This window comes from Dipodomys merriami, unplaced genomic scaffold, assembly GCF_024711535.1.
Source record: "Dipodomys merriami isolate MVZ:Mamm:240054 unplaced genomic scaffold, mDipMer1.0.p SCAF_886, whole genome shotgun sequence".
Lineage (NCBI taxonomy): Eukaryota > Metazoa > Chordata > Mammalia > Rodentia > Heteromyidae > Dipodomys > Dipodomys merriami.
The window spans coordinates 355,367-369,393 of NW_027206497.1; the positions used below are offsets into that span (position 1 = coordinate 355,367).

General features: G+C 53.3%; 1 protein-coding gene across 1 annotated transcript in view; it reads left to right on the top strand.

Moving 5' to 3' along the window:
- The window catches only part of LOC138820439 (regulator of G-protein signaling 3-like), a gene marked incomplete at its 3' end in the record, with an annotated part of 30,319 nt that extends 16,858 nt beyond the window's left edge, over positions 1–13,461 (top strand). The window contains exons 2-5 of the mRNA XM_070012068.1: positions 365–1,279; positions 8,418–8,479; positions 12,915–13,016; positions 13,400–13,461. Coding sequence (XP_069868169.1) covers positions 365–1,279; positions 8,418–8,479; positions 12,915–13,016; positions 13,400–13,461 — 1,141 coding nt within the window. The remainder of the gene's footprint in view (positions 1–364; positions 1,280–8,417; positions 8,480–12,914; positions 13,017–13,399) is intronic.
- Positions 13,462–14,027: the final 566 nt, after the last annotated feature.

Consider the following 14,027-nt stretch of genomic DNA (forward strand, 5'->3'; position numbering starts at 1 on the left):
TAAAGGCAACATCACCCCTGTTTCCTTTTCTGTAAATGAGGACAGTGACGCACCCCTTACAGAGCAGCGGGGCGGGGCATGGGCGAGAGGGAGATCCAGCAGGCCTCGTACCTAGCACACGGAAAGATCTAGACATGTGGCTCTTCTCCCTCCAAGTGGAGAGAAGCGTCCAGGGTGGAATCTAACAGAGCTGAGCCAAGGGATTTCTGAGTTTCTGTCTGGCACTGGGCCTTGCTGCATTCTGGGGCGCAGGGTTCACCTGCTGCCAGCTGCCACCTATGATGCTGCCTCGTGCGCAGCCGCTGTGTCTGGCACCTCCCCACCTCTCCTCCCCAGCTTACCTTGTTGTCTTTGTGTTTCCCAGATGCTTGAGACAGAGGCAGATGACAAGGGGGAGATGCCCTCGGAAGAGGGAAAGGGGCCAGGTACTGAGGATCCTGCACCCAGCAAAGAACCCTCTCCTGGACATGATGCCCCACCCAGCAAGGACTCCGCTTCCGGGCCAGAACCTGCTCCTGGCCCAGGATCACTGTCCAGTGAAGACTCAGCTACCTGCCAGGAGCCCCCACTCCAAGAGGCCCCTCCAAGCAAGGACTCCTCTCCTCCAGCTCCAGCCCCTCTATCCTGCCAGGACCCTCCTGCTGATCAAGAGCCTGCTCCTAGCCAGGACCCTCTGCTCAACAAAGACCTCCCTGCCATCCCAGAGCCCCCTTCCCAGGACCTTCCACCCCATCAAGATCCGCCTCCCACCCAGGTCTCCCTGTCAGTGGAGGCCCCGGCCAAGGAGACCCCAAGCTCCGGGGAGCCATCAGCAGTGGCCTCCAGACCCAGCTTCGTGATCCCCGAGGTCCGGCTGGATAGCGCCTTCAGCCAGCAGGAAGGGGCGGAGGGGGGCAGCTCTGGAGAGGAGGAGGATGCAGAAGAAGCAGAGGAGGGGGAAGAAGGAGAGGAAGACGAGGAGGAGGACACCAGTGATGACAATTATGGGGAGCGCAGCGAGGCCAAGCGCAGCAGCATGATCGAGACGGGGCCTGGGGCCGAGGAGGGCCTCTCGCTGCGCGTGCAGAACTCGCTGCGGCGCCGGACGCACAGCGAAGGCAGCCTGCTGCAGGAGGCCCGCGGGCCCTGCTTCTCCTCCGACACGACCCTGCACTGCTCCGACGGCGAGGGCACCTCGTCCGCCTGGGCCATCCCTTCGCCCCGCACCCTCAAGAAAGAACTGGGCCGCAATGGTGGCTCCATGCACCACCTCTCCCTCTTCTTCACGGGACACAGGAAGGTAAGGAGGCCGAGGCTGAGGAGAAGGGCTGATACAGGAAATGGGGGGGGGGTGGCCCAGTGCCTGTGGGAAGGGAGAGACCCTGTCCCACCTCAGCCCTTCTGTAAGTCTCCCTGTTCCTCCCCTTCCTCTCCCCCCCCCCCCCCCCATGAACCTTCTGCCCATCAAACAGAAGGCAAAAACCAAGGCCAAGGAAAAACCAAGAACACAGAGCCTGGACAAACCCAGATCTTTAGAACTCTGGAGGTTTTTTCCCTACAGGTCTAGGGTCCTCTGGTCCCCACGGAAGGCAAAACAGGTTTGACTTAGCCCAGAGCATTTTCCATGTGTATTTAAAGGACCTGGAGTAGTAACTGGAAAAATAAAAAGTGAATATTTGGATCTGGTCAAGGCCTAGCCACACTACAGGTCTAGCAGCAAAAACAAAACCAATGCCTATTTGTTCTGGGCCAGCATTGTGCTAAGGATTCTTACTAGGATGCTCATTAGCACTCACTGATTCCCACAAAGCAGACAGTGCTTTGTCCCCATTTTATAGATGAAGAAACTGAGGCACCAAGAGGTTATCTAATGTGCCCTATGCGGCACAGCTTCTAAGTGTCTGAAATAGAATTAGGATCTGGCTCCAAGATTAGAGCCCTTTAGAACCATGCTATATTTTGCTTTGTGCAAATATTTATAAATAGATAAATGTTCATGAACTTCCTGGTGTGCTCCCAGACCCTATGTATGCTCAGTGCTACAGCTTGGGGATTAAGAAAAGAGCTGACTGTGTGGGCCAGGAACATGGCCCCATGGGGAACTGTCTATGCTTGTGGCCTTGAAGGTCACCTGCCAGTTTGACTCCACACTTTGTCCCAGATTTATTGTGTGGACCTGCATGCATCAGCCCAGCTCCTCCAAGCCTTGGTTTCCTTCTAGAAAATGCAGAGGTTAATAGGACTTCTATCCATGGATTGGGGGGCCTGGCCACTTGGGTGACATTGACACTTTGGTTCAGGCCCTGGGGAGTGCTGGTTGCATTCCTCCTCTTGAAGTGCAGCTATGACAACTTGAAGTGTTGCTATGACAACTGTATGAGGCTAGGTAGGGGCCAGTGGTCAGGTCCCAGGAAGTGCAACTGACTCTCACAGTTCCTGAAGCTAAGGAGAGACCCCAGGGCCTGGGCCCTCAGGAAAGCTTCTGGAGAAAGATGCCCCCTGGCTTACTCTGGAAGATAGGCCAGGATTAGAGTAAAAAGGGGATGTTTCAGACATTGTTTGGCTAAACAGGGCATTTCTAAAGGACCCACACTACCATTCCTCCCTCTGAACCCATGGCAGACATTACTAATGGATTCCAACACACTTCACCACGTTGAGACAAGGTTGCCAAGCCTTGTCAGCTTTCTACTAGTAATAAGGAAAACCTGGTATACAGTCAGATTGGAGGATCAGGCTGAGCCCCTCTAGAAAGGACATAAACTTTTGGCCCAGAAATTGGTACTAACTACTAAAGGGATTGGGACTAGCTCTCAATTTCCTCATTTGTGTGTGTGTGTGTGTGTGTGTGTGTGTGCGCGCGCGCGCTTGTGCGCACGCGTGCGTGTGCGCTCTAGAATCACCAGAGGAGATGACTTCTAGTCTCCTGGCCTCTGTGTGTTCTCTATATCCACCCTTGCTCCAACACAAATCTTTTTTGTTGTTGTTGTTGGTTGTGGTGCTTGAACTTAGCTTGGGCGCTGTCCCTCAGCTCTTCGGCTCAAGGCGAGCGCTCTACCACTTGAGCCACAGCACCACTTCTGGCTTTATAGTGGTTTATTGGAGATAAGAGTTTCACGGATTTTCCTGCCCAGGCTGGCTTTGAACCCTGATCCTCAGATCTCAGCCTCCTGAGTAGCTAGGGTTACAGGCGTGAGCCACGGGTGATACAAATCCTTATATGCATGCACGGCCATCTGCTTCCCCAGCTCTGTTGGCCCCACTTCCTACCTAGGGACAGAGACTTGTATGTGGGCGTCCGGCAGGCCCACTCAGCTCTCTCCTGCCTCAGCTTCCTCCTTTGGGTGCCCAAGGTTCCCACTGACATTCTTCCTTCCCCTACTCTCCTCCATTACTTCTCCTTGTTGCTTCCTTCTTCGGGGGAGCTTCAGTGGGGCTTCAGTGGCTGCCCCCAGCCCTGTAGCAGCCTCCCACACAGCTCCCACTCACCTGACCGTCAGTCAGTGAGTCCTCACGCCTCACCATCCTCATCCTGTTCTCTCCAGACCACTAGCTTCAGTGAAGCTGTCCTGGGTAAGAGGGCACGAGACTGGAGTGGACAAGCGTGGGCCTCGCTGTGCTTCGCTGGGAGTGGGCCCTGGGGCAGATCCCTGCCCTGGAGAAATGGGTTTGGTCATCGTACCTCCTGCCTAGGATGGCTGGGAAGGGGAAGGAATCCCATACAGTCACTTGGCACCAAGCACCTGGTCGGTGCTCCATAAATGGCCAGCATGTCGTTGAGGAGGAGGAGAGAGGAAACAGAGAAGGAGGAAGTGAAGGCAGCAGGAGCAAGCCTGCTGACAATTATGCCCTCATTCACAGAGTTCTGCTGTGTCTCTTCCATGACCTGGAAACGCTGCTGCCTGGCTAAGCCTAGTTAGTGTTCCCTCCACTGGGGGAGGGGGGAGGGGGGCTGCTCCCCTCCCTCCCCCCCCCCGTGTGTGTCCAGGCACATAATGAGTCATGGACAGTGGCCTCATCCTGTCCACCTACCCCAGATTCTCTGTGTCTCATGTGGATAAGGGATGGGGGGAGGGGGTAGGAGGGTGGAAGGGAGGTAACAGCTTTCTCCCATGATGTCTGTCTTCCTGACTTAAGCCTGGCTGTTGTAGGAGGGCCAGGGACAAGTCACTGAGACTCAGCACCAAGGCTAGAGGTGAAGAGGAGAAGGCAAAGCCTTCAGTTGTGGAACCAGGTAGCTCCAGGTTCAAGTCTCAGCTCTGCCTGGTCAAGCTGCTTTGTCCTCTGAACTCCAGTGTTCTTTTATGACATGAGGACACTAAATCTTCCTAGGGTTGACCTGGGCTGTGGAAAGTGCTGCACTGGGGCCACCAAAAGCCCTGAGCACAGGACAGTGCTCTTGTGATGATGTAAGGCCTAGGAAGGCCAGGCAGGGCCGGTGTGGCCCTGGGCTGCTGTGTGTCTAGCTGGAACCATGCTGCCTGCCATGGGCTGTGCTCTGGCCCAGGGTTGTCCACGGCCCACCCCTATCAGCCTGCCCTTGTGTGCCCTGAGAGATTTCTACTGCGCATAGGGGCGTTAGAACCACAGATCTTAGCAATGGCCTAGCAAAGGCATAGTGGCCTTACAGGTGGGCCGACTGAGGTCCAGAGAGGGAGAGAGGGAGGATCACACACTGGGGTCTGGTCTTCTGTGTGGAGCTGAGTTGGTTCAGATCGTCTCCTACTATGAGGCCCTAGTGGCCCAGCAGAGCGGATCCTCTTCCTGAGAAACCCCAGTGGGTGAGTTCTGTGTCTAGGCCCCCAGATGCTGTCACTGAGTTGCATCCTAGCCTGGTCTGGCTTGGCTCAGCATCACGGCCACTGGTGGCGACTCTTCCCTGGCCACACTTGTTTCCTCCCTTCCCAGGCATCTGGCTCTGTAGCAGCTGTCAACAGACAGCACCAGCCTCCCTGCACTAAGCTTGCTGCCTAGGTTAGAGGTGAGACAAGAGGACCCCTAGATGCACAGCCGCGGCGTGTGATTGCATGTCCAAGGTTCCTATTCTCCAAAAATGTAAAGAAGCCTCACATCTAAACAAATACCTTTAGTGGCAGATCCGTGGGTCCATGGAGCCCTGATCTGGGGCTACCACACATAGCCCAGTGGCCCCAGAGTGAGACCAAGAGAGAAAACCAGCCCGGCCCTGCTCAGTCACCTCTGGCTTCTGAAGCCAGACTCCAAATTTTCTGCTTCCTGCCAGCTCAGAGATCCCAGGCGGGTCACCAAACTGCTCTGGGCCCCAGACCCCTTCCCTCCTAAACTGGAAGAAAGATCAGCAAATAGCTCTTAGAATTGTTGAAAGATTAAATTAGATACTATCAAAGCACTTAGCACAATAGTCAACACTTGCAAATGCCCAATAAATGGTAGCAAAAGGTAACTAGCTAATGGTAACCAACTCTTTGTTCTCATGTGCTGAGCACTCTCTCATATACACATTGTGTGTGTGTGTGTGTGTGTGTGTGTGTGTGTGTGTGTGTGTGTGTGTGTAGGTGTGTGTGTGAATTTGTGCACACCACTACTGGAACTTGAACTCAGTGACTGGGAATTGTCCCTTCACTTTTTTGCTCAAGGCTAGTGGTCTACCACTTGAGCCACAGCTCCACTTCTGGCTTTTTAGTGGTAAATTGGAGATAAGAGCCTCATGGGTTTCCCTGCCTAGGCTGACTTTGAACCATGATCCTCATATCTCAGCCTCCTGAGTAGCTAGGATTACACGCATGAACCACCAGTGCCTAGCTAACTTATTTAATGTTTACAATGGCCCTGTGAGGTGTGTCCAGTTTATGAAGAAAGGGAGACACAAAGCAGGGACAGAACTCAACTAAGGACTATGAGCTTAATGCGTGATTGAGCTACGATTCAAATCCTAGCAGTTTCCAATCTCCACTCTTAATCACAGTTATAATTATAGTACCCTGACCCCAAGAGTCACAGTTGTTATTCCAAGAAGTGTTGAGCCCCCGGTCCCTGGGCAGCCCCTGGGGATTCCTGCCAAAGTGCACGGATGGGGGTGGGGTAGGGTCTGGGCTCACTTCCATCGGCCTTTTCTCCGGGTATAGCCCCGTAGGAGACTGTGAGGAACAGGCAGATGGAGACACACTGTGGGGAGGCCCTTTACATGATGCAGCTGCATGAGGACCTTGGGGAACCCCAGGGCTCCTTCTAAAGCTGTAGGCCACAGCCAGCCGGGCAACCTTGATGCCCAGCTCTCCTGGCTACCTGGGGCAGACTTCTCAGGCTCAGAGCGCCCAGTCCTCTATTAAGCTTGGCCCTATTGAAGATGATCTCTCCCAGCCGTGGAAGGAAGAGCCCATTTCCCAGCCGTGCAGAGGCCCCCGGTTGGTGGCTGGCCGGGAGTGGTCCCCAGGCCCATTGTGTGGGGCTGATAAAGTGCGGAAGCTGAGGTTAGAATGGGAGGAAGCCCGGTGCTGTGGGCCCTTTTCCACGGGTGGGGGCCCTGAGCACTGTGGGGCCAGGCTTCCAGCCTGTGTGTGTACCAGGGCAAGCCTGGTGAATCTGCCACCCACCCATCCCATCGGCAAGCCCTCACCAGGCCTCTGCTGTCTCTGGGAAACTTCCTCCAAGCCAGAGGAAACAGGACACGTGCTGGGCTCCGCACCATGTGGGTGTGGGCCTCTGGGTGCACGTACACTCGTGTTTACTCTCCCAGTGAGCTGCAGACTCAGGAAGGAGGCCTTGCCCTGAGTCTTCCCTGGAAAACGCTAATGCCACCACCCTGGCGTGTGAGCGTCCTCTGCTGGACAAACACAGGCCTTGACTGTAGACAGACTGATTCCAGCTGTCAGTGAAATGCTGGGACTCTGAACAAGTGACTGAGGTCCTGCTGGATTTATCACGTGACTAATGGCTTGATACTATGAGCATCATGAATGAAGGCATTAAAGTCCATCCATCCTCCCACCCGTCCATCCACCCACCCACCCACCTACCCATCCATCCATCCATCCATCCATCCATCCATCCATCCATCCATCCATCACTCCACTGAGGTTAGCCACTTCCCATACTGAAACTGAGGCCCAGACTGAATCTCATGAGGAATTTGTTTTGGATCCATACACAGTAGCCCTCGGCCTTGTCTTGTGACGCAGATTCATACCGTCCAATGACAGTGCTTCTTCTACCTCGGAGCTAAGCCTAGATTCCTGCTGTGAGGCAGCCATGGGAGGGGCCTGGAGTCTCCAAGAGGACGCACAGCATAGGCAGGTCTAGGGAGATGAGATTAGATGGCCCTCACCTAGAGTGTGGGAGTCTGCAACTCCTCTCTCTCTCTCTCTCTTCCCCCCTCTCTCCAAATATGAGAAAACATGAAAGATTCTCTGTTTCATTTTCATAGTTTCATCCATTTTCCACAAATGATACAACTGAATTCTTCTTGATGGTTGAACCATACTCCACTTTGTATGTGTATATATACTTTTAAAAATGTATTTATCACCAGGTGCTGGTGGCTCATACCTGAAGTCCTAGATACTTAGGAGGCTGAACTTTCTGAGGATCATGGTTTGAAGCCAACCCAGGCCCTTATCTCCCATAAACTACCCCCAAAAGAGCCGGAAGTAGAGCTGTATCTCAAACAGTAGAGAGCTAGCCTTGGGCAGAAAAGCTGGGATGGCACTCAGGGCTGAGTTCAAGATCAGCACATAAAAGAAATCTTTTATTTGTTGACAGCCTCCTGGATCGATTCTATATCTTAGCAACCAAGAATTGTTCTGCATCACACACACACACACACACACACACACACACACACACACACACACACACACACACACACACACACACACACACACACACACACACACACACACACACACACACACACACACACACACACACACACACACACACACACACACACCAAGAAAAGACCCTGTCCAGTAATGGTTATTATCCAGAAGGCACTAGGGAGTCTCAGAAAGCTTTAAATCAAGAGAGGTGCTCTCAGATCTGTAAGGGTTCACATTACACCCCGCCCAACAATGCCTGGTCTCCTTTGACCCTCAGAATCCTGACTAAATGACTGTAATCTTGATTCGAGAAACGAAGGACGGGAATGGAGGCTCAGAAACAAACAGAGCTTGGCCAAGTCACATGGCAGAAGCGTGTCTGAAACTTAGTTCTCTTGCCTGCAGATTTACCATGATGCTTCTGTCTGTCTGGCCTGGCCCCAGCAGGCTGGGTCTCTTCCCAGCCCTTCCCCCTTTCCACTCAGCTGTTCCCAGTCACTGGTCTCACCCCTACACACACCTGATCTGCAGAGGGTGGAAATGATGGGGGGGGTGCTGGGGCAGGCTGAACCTCTGGTCCTCTGGGCTTGGTCAGGAGTCCCTGGGCACGTAAACTGCAGTACATCTGTCTTCTCTCTGCAGATGAGCGGGGCCGACATCGGGGATGATGATGAAACCTCCAGGAAGAGAAAGAGCAAAAATATGTACGTTGGGAGTATCCATGGTACTCATTCTTGTGTGGTAGGGGTGGGGGGAACCTCCCTGTACCCCTCTTCCTCCTCTGTCTGAGGGATCATCTTTCCTCTAGGGATATAGCCTGGGAATGGGCCTGCATCCACCTCCACCCCTACTCACAGACACCAAGGAACAGTGGTGTCTCGTAACTTTGCAGGGGTCTCAGGGTGGGTCGCCAGGGTCCCGAGCATTCCCTCAGAGTAAAGCAAGATGATGATGAGTACCCGGCAGCCATGGTGAGCCAGAGGCAGCTAACCAGGGTGGCCTGGACCTGCTCAGACTCAGGGCTAAGCAATGACATGGACTGGTCCTTTGTTCCTTCTGGGCCCTTGAGTGAGGGGAGAAAGGGTTGAGGCAGTTCTCAGGAATTGCCAGGAGGGGGCGCTGCTGACCTGACTACATTATCCCACTTTCCTGAAGCTTTTTGGCCATGCTCAGGCCCCTTTATATTTGTGGAGGATTTGTTGTTGTTTGTTTGTTTGTATGGCTGGGTTGTTTTGCTTGAACTCAGGGCCTCACACTTGCTAAACAGGAACTCTACTGCTAGAACTACACCTCCAACCCTGTTTTGCATTGGTTATTTTCAAGGCAGGATCTCACTTTATACCTGAGTGGGTCTGGGCTGGGGATGACAGGCCCATGCCACCATGCCTGGCCACTGTGCTTCCCCTTGGTTGAGATAGCAGGTACCTGCCACTAAGCCCAGGCATTCATTGAGATTGAGTTCTTAGAACTTGCATGCTAGGGCTGGCCTCAAAACACAGTCCCCCTGTCCTTTGCCTCCTAAGTAGCTAGGATTACAGGCTTGAGCCACTGTACCCAGTACTTGTGGAGGTTTATTAGAGGTGCTTATTAAAGAGGTGTGTGTGTGGGGGGGTGGTGATGGTATGGGAGTGTGGTAAGAGAGTTTTTTGTTTTTTGTTTTTGGTAGGTTGTGGGGCTTGAACTCTGGGCTTGGGCGCTGTCCCTGTGCTCTTCAGCTCAAGGCGAGTGCTCTACCACTTCAGCCACAGCGCCACTTCTGGTTTTCTAATGGTTTATTGGAGATAAGAGTCTCACGGACTTTCCTGCCCAGGCTGGCTTTGAACTGCGATCCTTAGATCTCAGCCTCCTAGTAGCTAGGATTACAGGCGTGAGCCACCGGTGCCTGGCTTGTTTTTTGTTTTTGTTTGTAATCTCTTGGTACTCTCAAGCTTAAGACCATAGAGACTGAGGTGGTGCAGGGAAAAGGGCCCAGGGATCACCTCAGGGGGAGCCCACCTTCTCTCCAGGCTCAGTAGCACTCCCCATTAACTAGACACAGGGAAAGAGGTCAAAAATTCTTTCCAGATGCTTCTTATGTGCCTCTTCCCTGGCCTAGACCTTATGCGATTACACCCTTTCTTTGCCAGCCCCCTGCCCTCTCCTGGTTTGGGCAGCAGCTGTGAGCTTCTCTTACTGCAGCCAGCAAAGCTGCGCTTTCCAGAGAAGATGAAATGCATGAGCAACAATTCTTTACTCATCTCCTTTAACCTCCTGATTTCAGGAGGGAGGGGCTGTTCAGGGCCAGAGCTGTTGTGATGGCGCCCCCAGTGGGGAGTAGGTGGCAGTGGAGGGTGGGCGTCCAGGGTGTTCAACTTGTCTGGAACCATGGCTAGCATTTTCAGGGGCAATAAATGCTTAAAGCCTCCCTCCCTCCTTCCCTCCCTCCCTCCCTTCCTTCCTTCCTTTCTTCCTTTCCCTCTCTCTCTCCTTCCCTCCCTCCCATCTCCCCCCCCCCCCCGTTTTCTTCATTTCTTTTCTTCTTTGCTATTACTGGGGTTTGAACTCAGTACTCAGTATTTGGCATGCTTGCTCAGCTCTCTGGCTTTTTGTTGGTTATTTTAGAGATGGCATCTGGCATACTTCTCCGCCTTGGCTAGCTTTGAACCATGATCATCTGGGTCTCAGCCTCTTGACTTGCTAGGATCATAGGTGTGAGCTTCACACTCTTAAAAGCTTAGTTATGGACTCATGAGATAATCATCAAAATAATAACCAACAGGCCAGGTGCTAGTGGCTCAGCCTATAATCCTAGCTACTCAGGAGGCTGAGATCTGAGGATCCCAGTTCAAAGCCAGCCCCAGCAGGAAACTTTGTGAGACTCTTATCTCCACTAAACTACTCAAAAAAGCCGTAAGTGGCACTGTGGCTCAAGCAGTAGAGTGCTAGCCTTAGGCAAAAGAAGCTCAGAGACAGTACCCAGGCCCAGAGTTCAAGCCCCAAGACTGGCAAAATATATGCTAATAATAATAATGATAGCCAACAAGCATTATGCCAGGCACTGCCCCATATGCACTACATATGGTCTAATTTCATCTTTAGTTTGCATCTCTTTTAAAAAATTATCTTCTCTTTATTTTACAAGTGAGGAAGCTAATATACAAATAGCTTAGTTACTTGACAAGGGAGTAGGAGGGGCTTGGGGCTGGCCTGCAGCTTCACACCTGAGGGTCTAGAAGGAACAATTTGGCTGGCAGTAAGTTAGCCCCAGGCTCCTCCAGCCCCAGAGAAACACAGAGTTCCAGGGGGACCGCAGTGGCCTCCTGGGTGGAGGTCAGGCCTGGGCGTGTGTCTCATGCGGCCACCAGGGGGCTAGGTCATTCAGCACAGAGCACCAAGCCCCAGGAAGCAGCTTTTTCTCTTCTTCTTTCTCTTCTTTTTGTTCTTTCTTGCTTCCCTGTTTTTCTTTTGCACAGGTTCTGGGTCTTGAACTCAGAGCTCTGTCTATTAGCTATTTGGCTCAAGGTTGACACACCACGGAAGCCATGCTTCTTCAAGAACTTTGCTGCCCAGACTGGCTTCAAACTGGGGTCCTCAGATCTCAGGCTCTTGAGTAGCCAGGATTACAGGTGTGAAGCACCGGCACCTGGCTTGCAAGTGGCTTTCTTGCTCTGTGTTCCCTGGGCAATTTGAGGAACCCTACCCTCATCTACAGGGCTGTTGAACTGGGGACTTCTTTGGCTTGGAAACTGCTAGATTGGGGACCCTGTCCCAGACTTCCAGAACACACATGGCCTCAGAGTCCCATGCCTGTATACTTTTGTGCTAAGTCTTCCTTGTGACCAGCAACAGTCTCAGGTAGGTACTGTGGTCAGTCCTGCTGGACTCAACCCGGGTTCTGGGCTCTCCACCTGGGCCTGGTATAGCAACAGTTCCCTTAATCACACAGGGGACTTACCCAGAAGTCCTAGTGCCATTTGGAGCTTCAATAACTCCAGAAGTATAAATGTTACAAGCTCTCTCCGAAGTTGAGTCATTTTGCTTTCTTCTACACATATTTAGTTTTGTGATTTGGATGATACGTTTTGCATTTTCTTCTTGGGGTTCAGTTCAGCATTTTATATCTTCAGAACTATAGAGACTGAAACTGAACATTTTTATTATTAATAATAAATTTTTTATTATTTGAAAAAAATCACTAAAGCAAATACACATAACAATTGAACACTTACCTTGCAGATGGTGGGGACATTTTATTTCGTGTTGCCTGTTTATAAGATTTGCACTTCTGAAATGATTCCGATTGAGAACAACCCAGACTTGTGTGTCAGGGGTGGGGGTAGGGGGGGTCTTGGTATATTTCTGTGGATGGACAGACAGACTGACCCCCAGAGAGGGAGGCTGGCAGGGCTGTTGTCATGGTGGTGTCCAGCCAGGGGACCAGGGGCAAAGGAAACACACTGGAGCAGGAGGCCTTTAACCCCTTTCTCACCAGCACCCTTGCCAAAATCTGCCTTCTGGGAGGAGTGGCCTGACTAAAAATGGTTTTTAGCTAAAAATAGCAGTTCTGTGCCACCCTGGTGGGCAGAGCCTGGCCCCCCTCCCTCTGTCCCTCCTAGCAATTTGCTGACTTGGATTCTCCCCACCGGGCTTCTCGCTGCCATAGCAACGGGGGAGGCTAGTCACAAATAACTGGGTCTGGCTTCCTGCCGGGGGGCGGGCCCCAGAGGCCGTCCCTTGCCGACACATGCCCCTTTCACAGCTCGGGAGGAGGGGGGTGTTTTTTTTTTCTCTTCCCTCCCCCTCCTGGTCCCTCCCATTTCCTGGCTCCTCCTGTCTGAAATCCCAGCCCAGGCTAGTGCCTGGGAGTCCAGTCATCTGGCCAGAATTCCAGCAAGCAAGGACTTCACCATTGCTCCTCACGGCCCAGGATCTAGGGTGGAAGGCAGGAGCAGAAGGGGTGTTCCCTGCAGGTGGGGAGCCGGGGGCTCTCCGAGATGCTCCGGGGCATGTACCTCACACGCAATGGGAACCTACAGAGGCGGCACACCATGAAGGAGTAGGTGCCCCCTGGCCTGGCCCTGGCCCTCCCACCACCCTAGACTAGCAAGGGTCGCTTGTGTGCATCAGGCCTGACCAACCTTCTCTGCTTTTTGTCCCCAGAGCCAAGGACATGAAGAACAAGCTGGCGATCTTCAGGCGGCGGAATGAATCCCCCGGAGCCCTGCCAGCAGCCAAGACAGACAAGATGATAAAGTCATTCAAGTAAGTCCTCCCTGCCCATCTCCCACCTGGGACTCTTTAGCCACTCACTGCATCTGGGGGGGCGGGGGGAAGTGAGGCTCAACAGTGGGATTAGGAGAAGGGGTTGTATTCACTTGGTTGTATTCGGGGGAGACGGGGAGCCTGGTACCCAGCAATCAGCAGCAGTCACAGGGAGGAAGGCCAGGCAGGGGGCAGGGGGGCCGAGAGTGGTTCCAGCTCCAAGAAATGAGGTAGATCTCCCCCGCCACGCCCCCCCACCCCATCCCCGGTCAGTGACAGCCTGGGCCCAGTGTCACTAACAAAAGCCTCCTGGCCCGGCTTCCCCCACACCCTGCCCCCCCCCCCGCCCCCAGCCTCACCATATTCTCGTCCTCGCCCCTTAGGCCCAGCTCAGAGGAAGCCCTCAAGTGGAGCGAGTCCTTGGAGAAGCTGCTGCTTCACAAATGTGAGTGGTGCCAGCTGCTGTTCCCCTCCCTCTCTCCCTTCCCCCCCCCCCCTCCTTTGGGCCCAAGGAATATCCTGGAGAGTCCTCCTTTCTACTCACCTGGGCTCAGCCAGGTGTTCCTGGCTGTTGGGTGAGTTCATGCAGCCTCTGGTCAAACCTTGGGGTCATCTCCTGCCAGCCCTTCCGTCCCCCCGGGAAGTGGCCCTGCCTGCTGGAGGCCACTGGGACCTGTGTACTCAGACCCCAATTCCCAGAATAACAATAAACACTTCCATGTACTGAGGACTCGCACTGGGCCAAATGTGCCTGGCGTCACATGGTCCAATGGGCAGGATCCCGGCTGGGCTCTTGAGATGGGATTGGTGATTAGTGTTTTGCAGAGGGAGGGTCCTGAGGCATCGATAGGCGGGAGAGCTGGCCAGGTCCATCCTGAGGCCCCGGCAGGACTAGAACTGTGTTCTGGGGCTCATAGTTCTCAGAGATAAGGACTTTTACTCAGCTCTGTGCATTTTCTACCTTAAGGCCCTCGAAGGGCCAGCATGGGCAGTGGGGGCAATCCGAAGGAC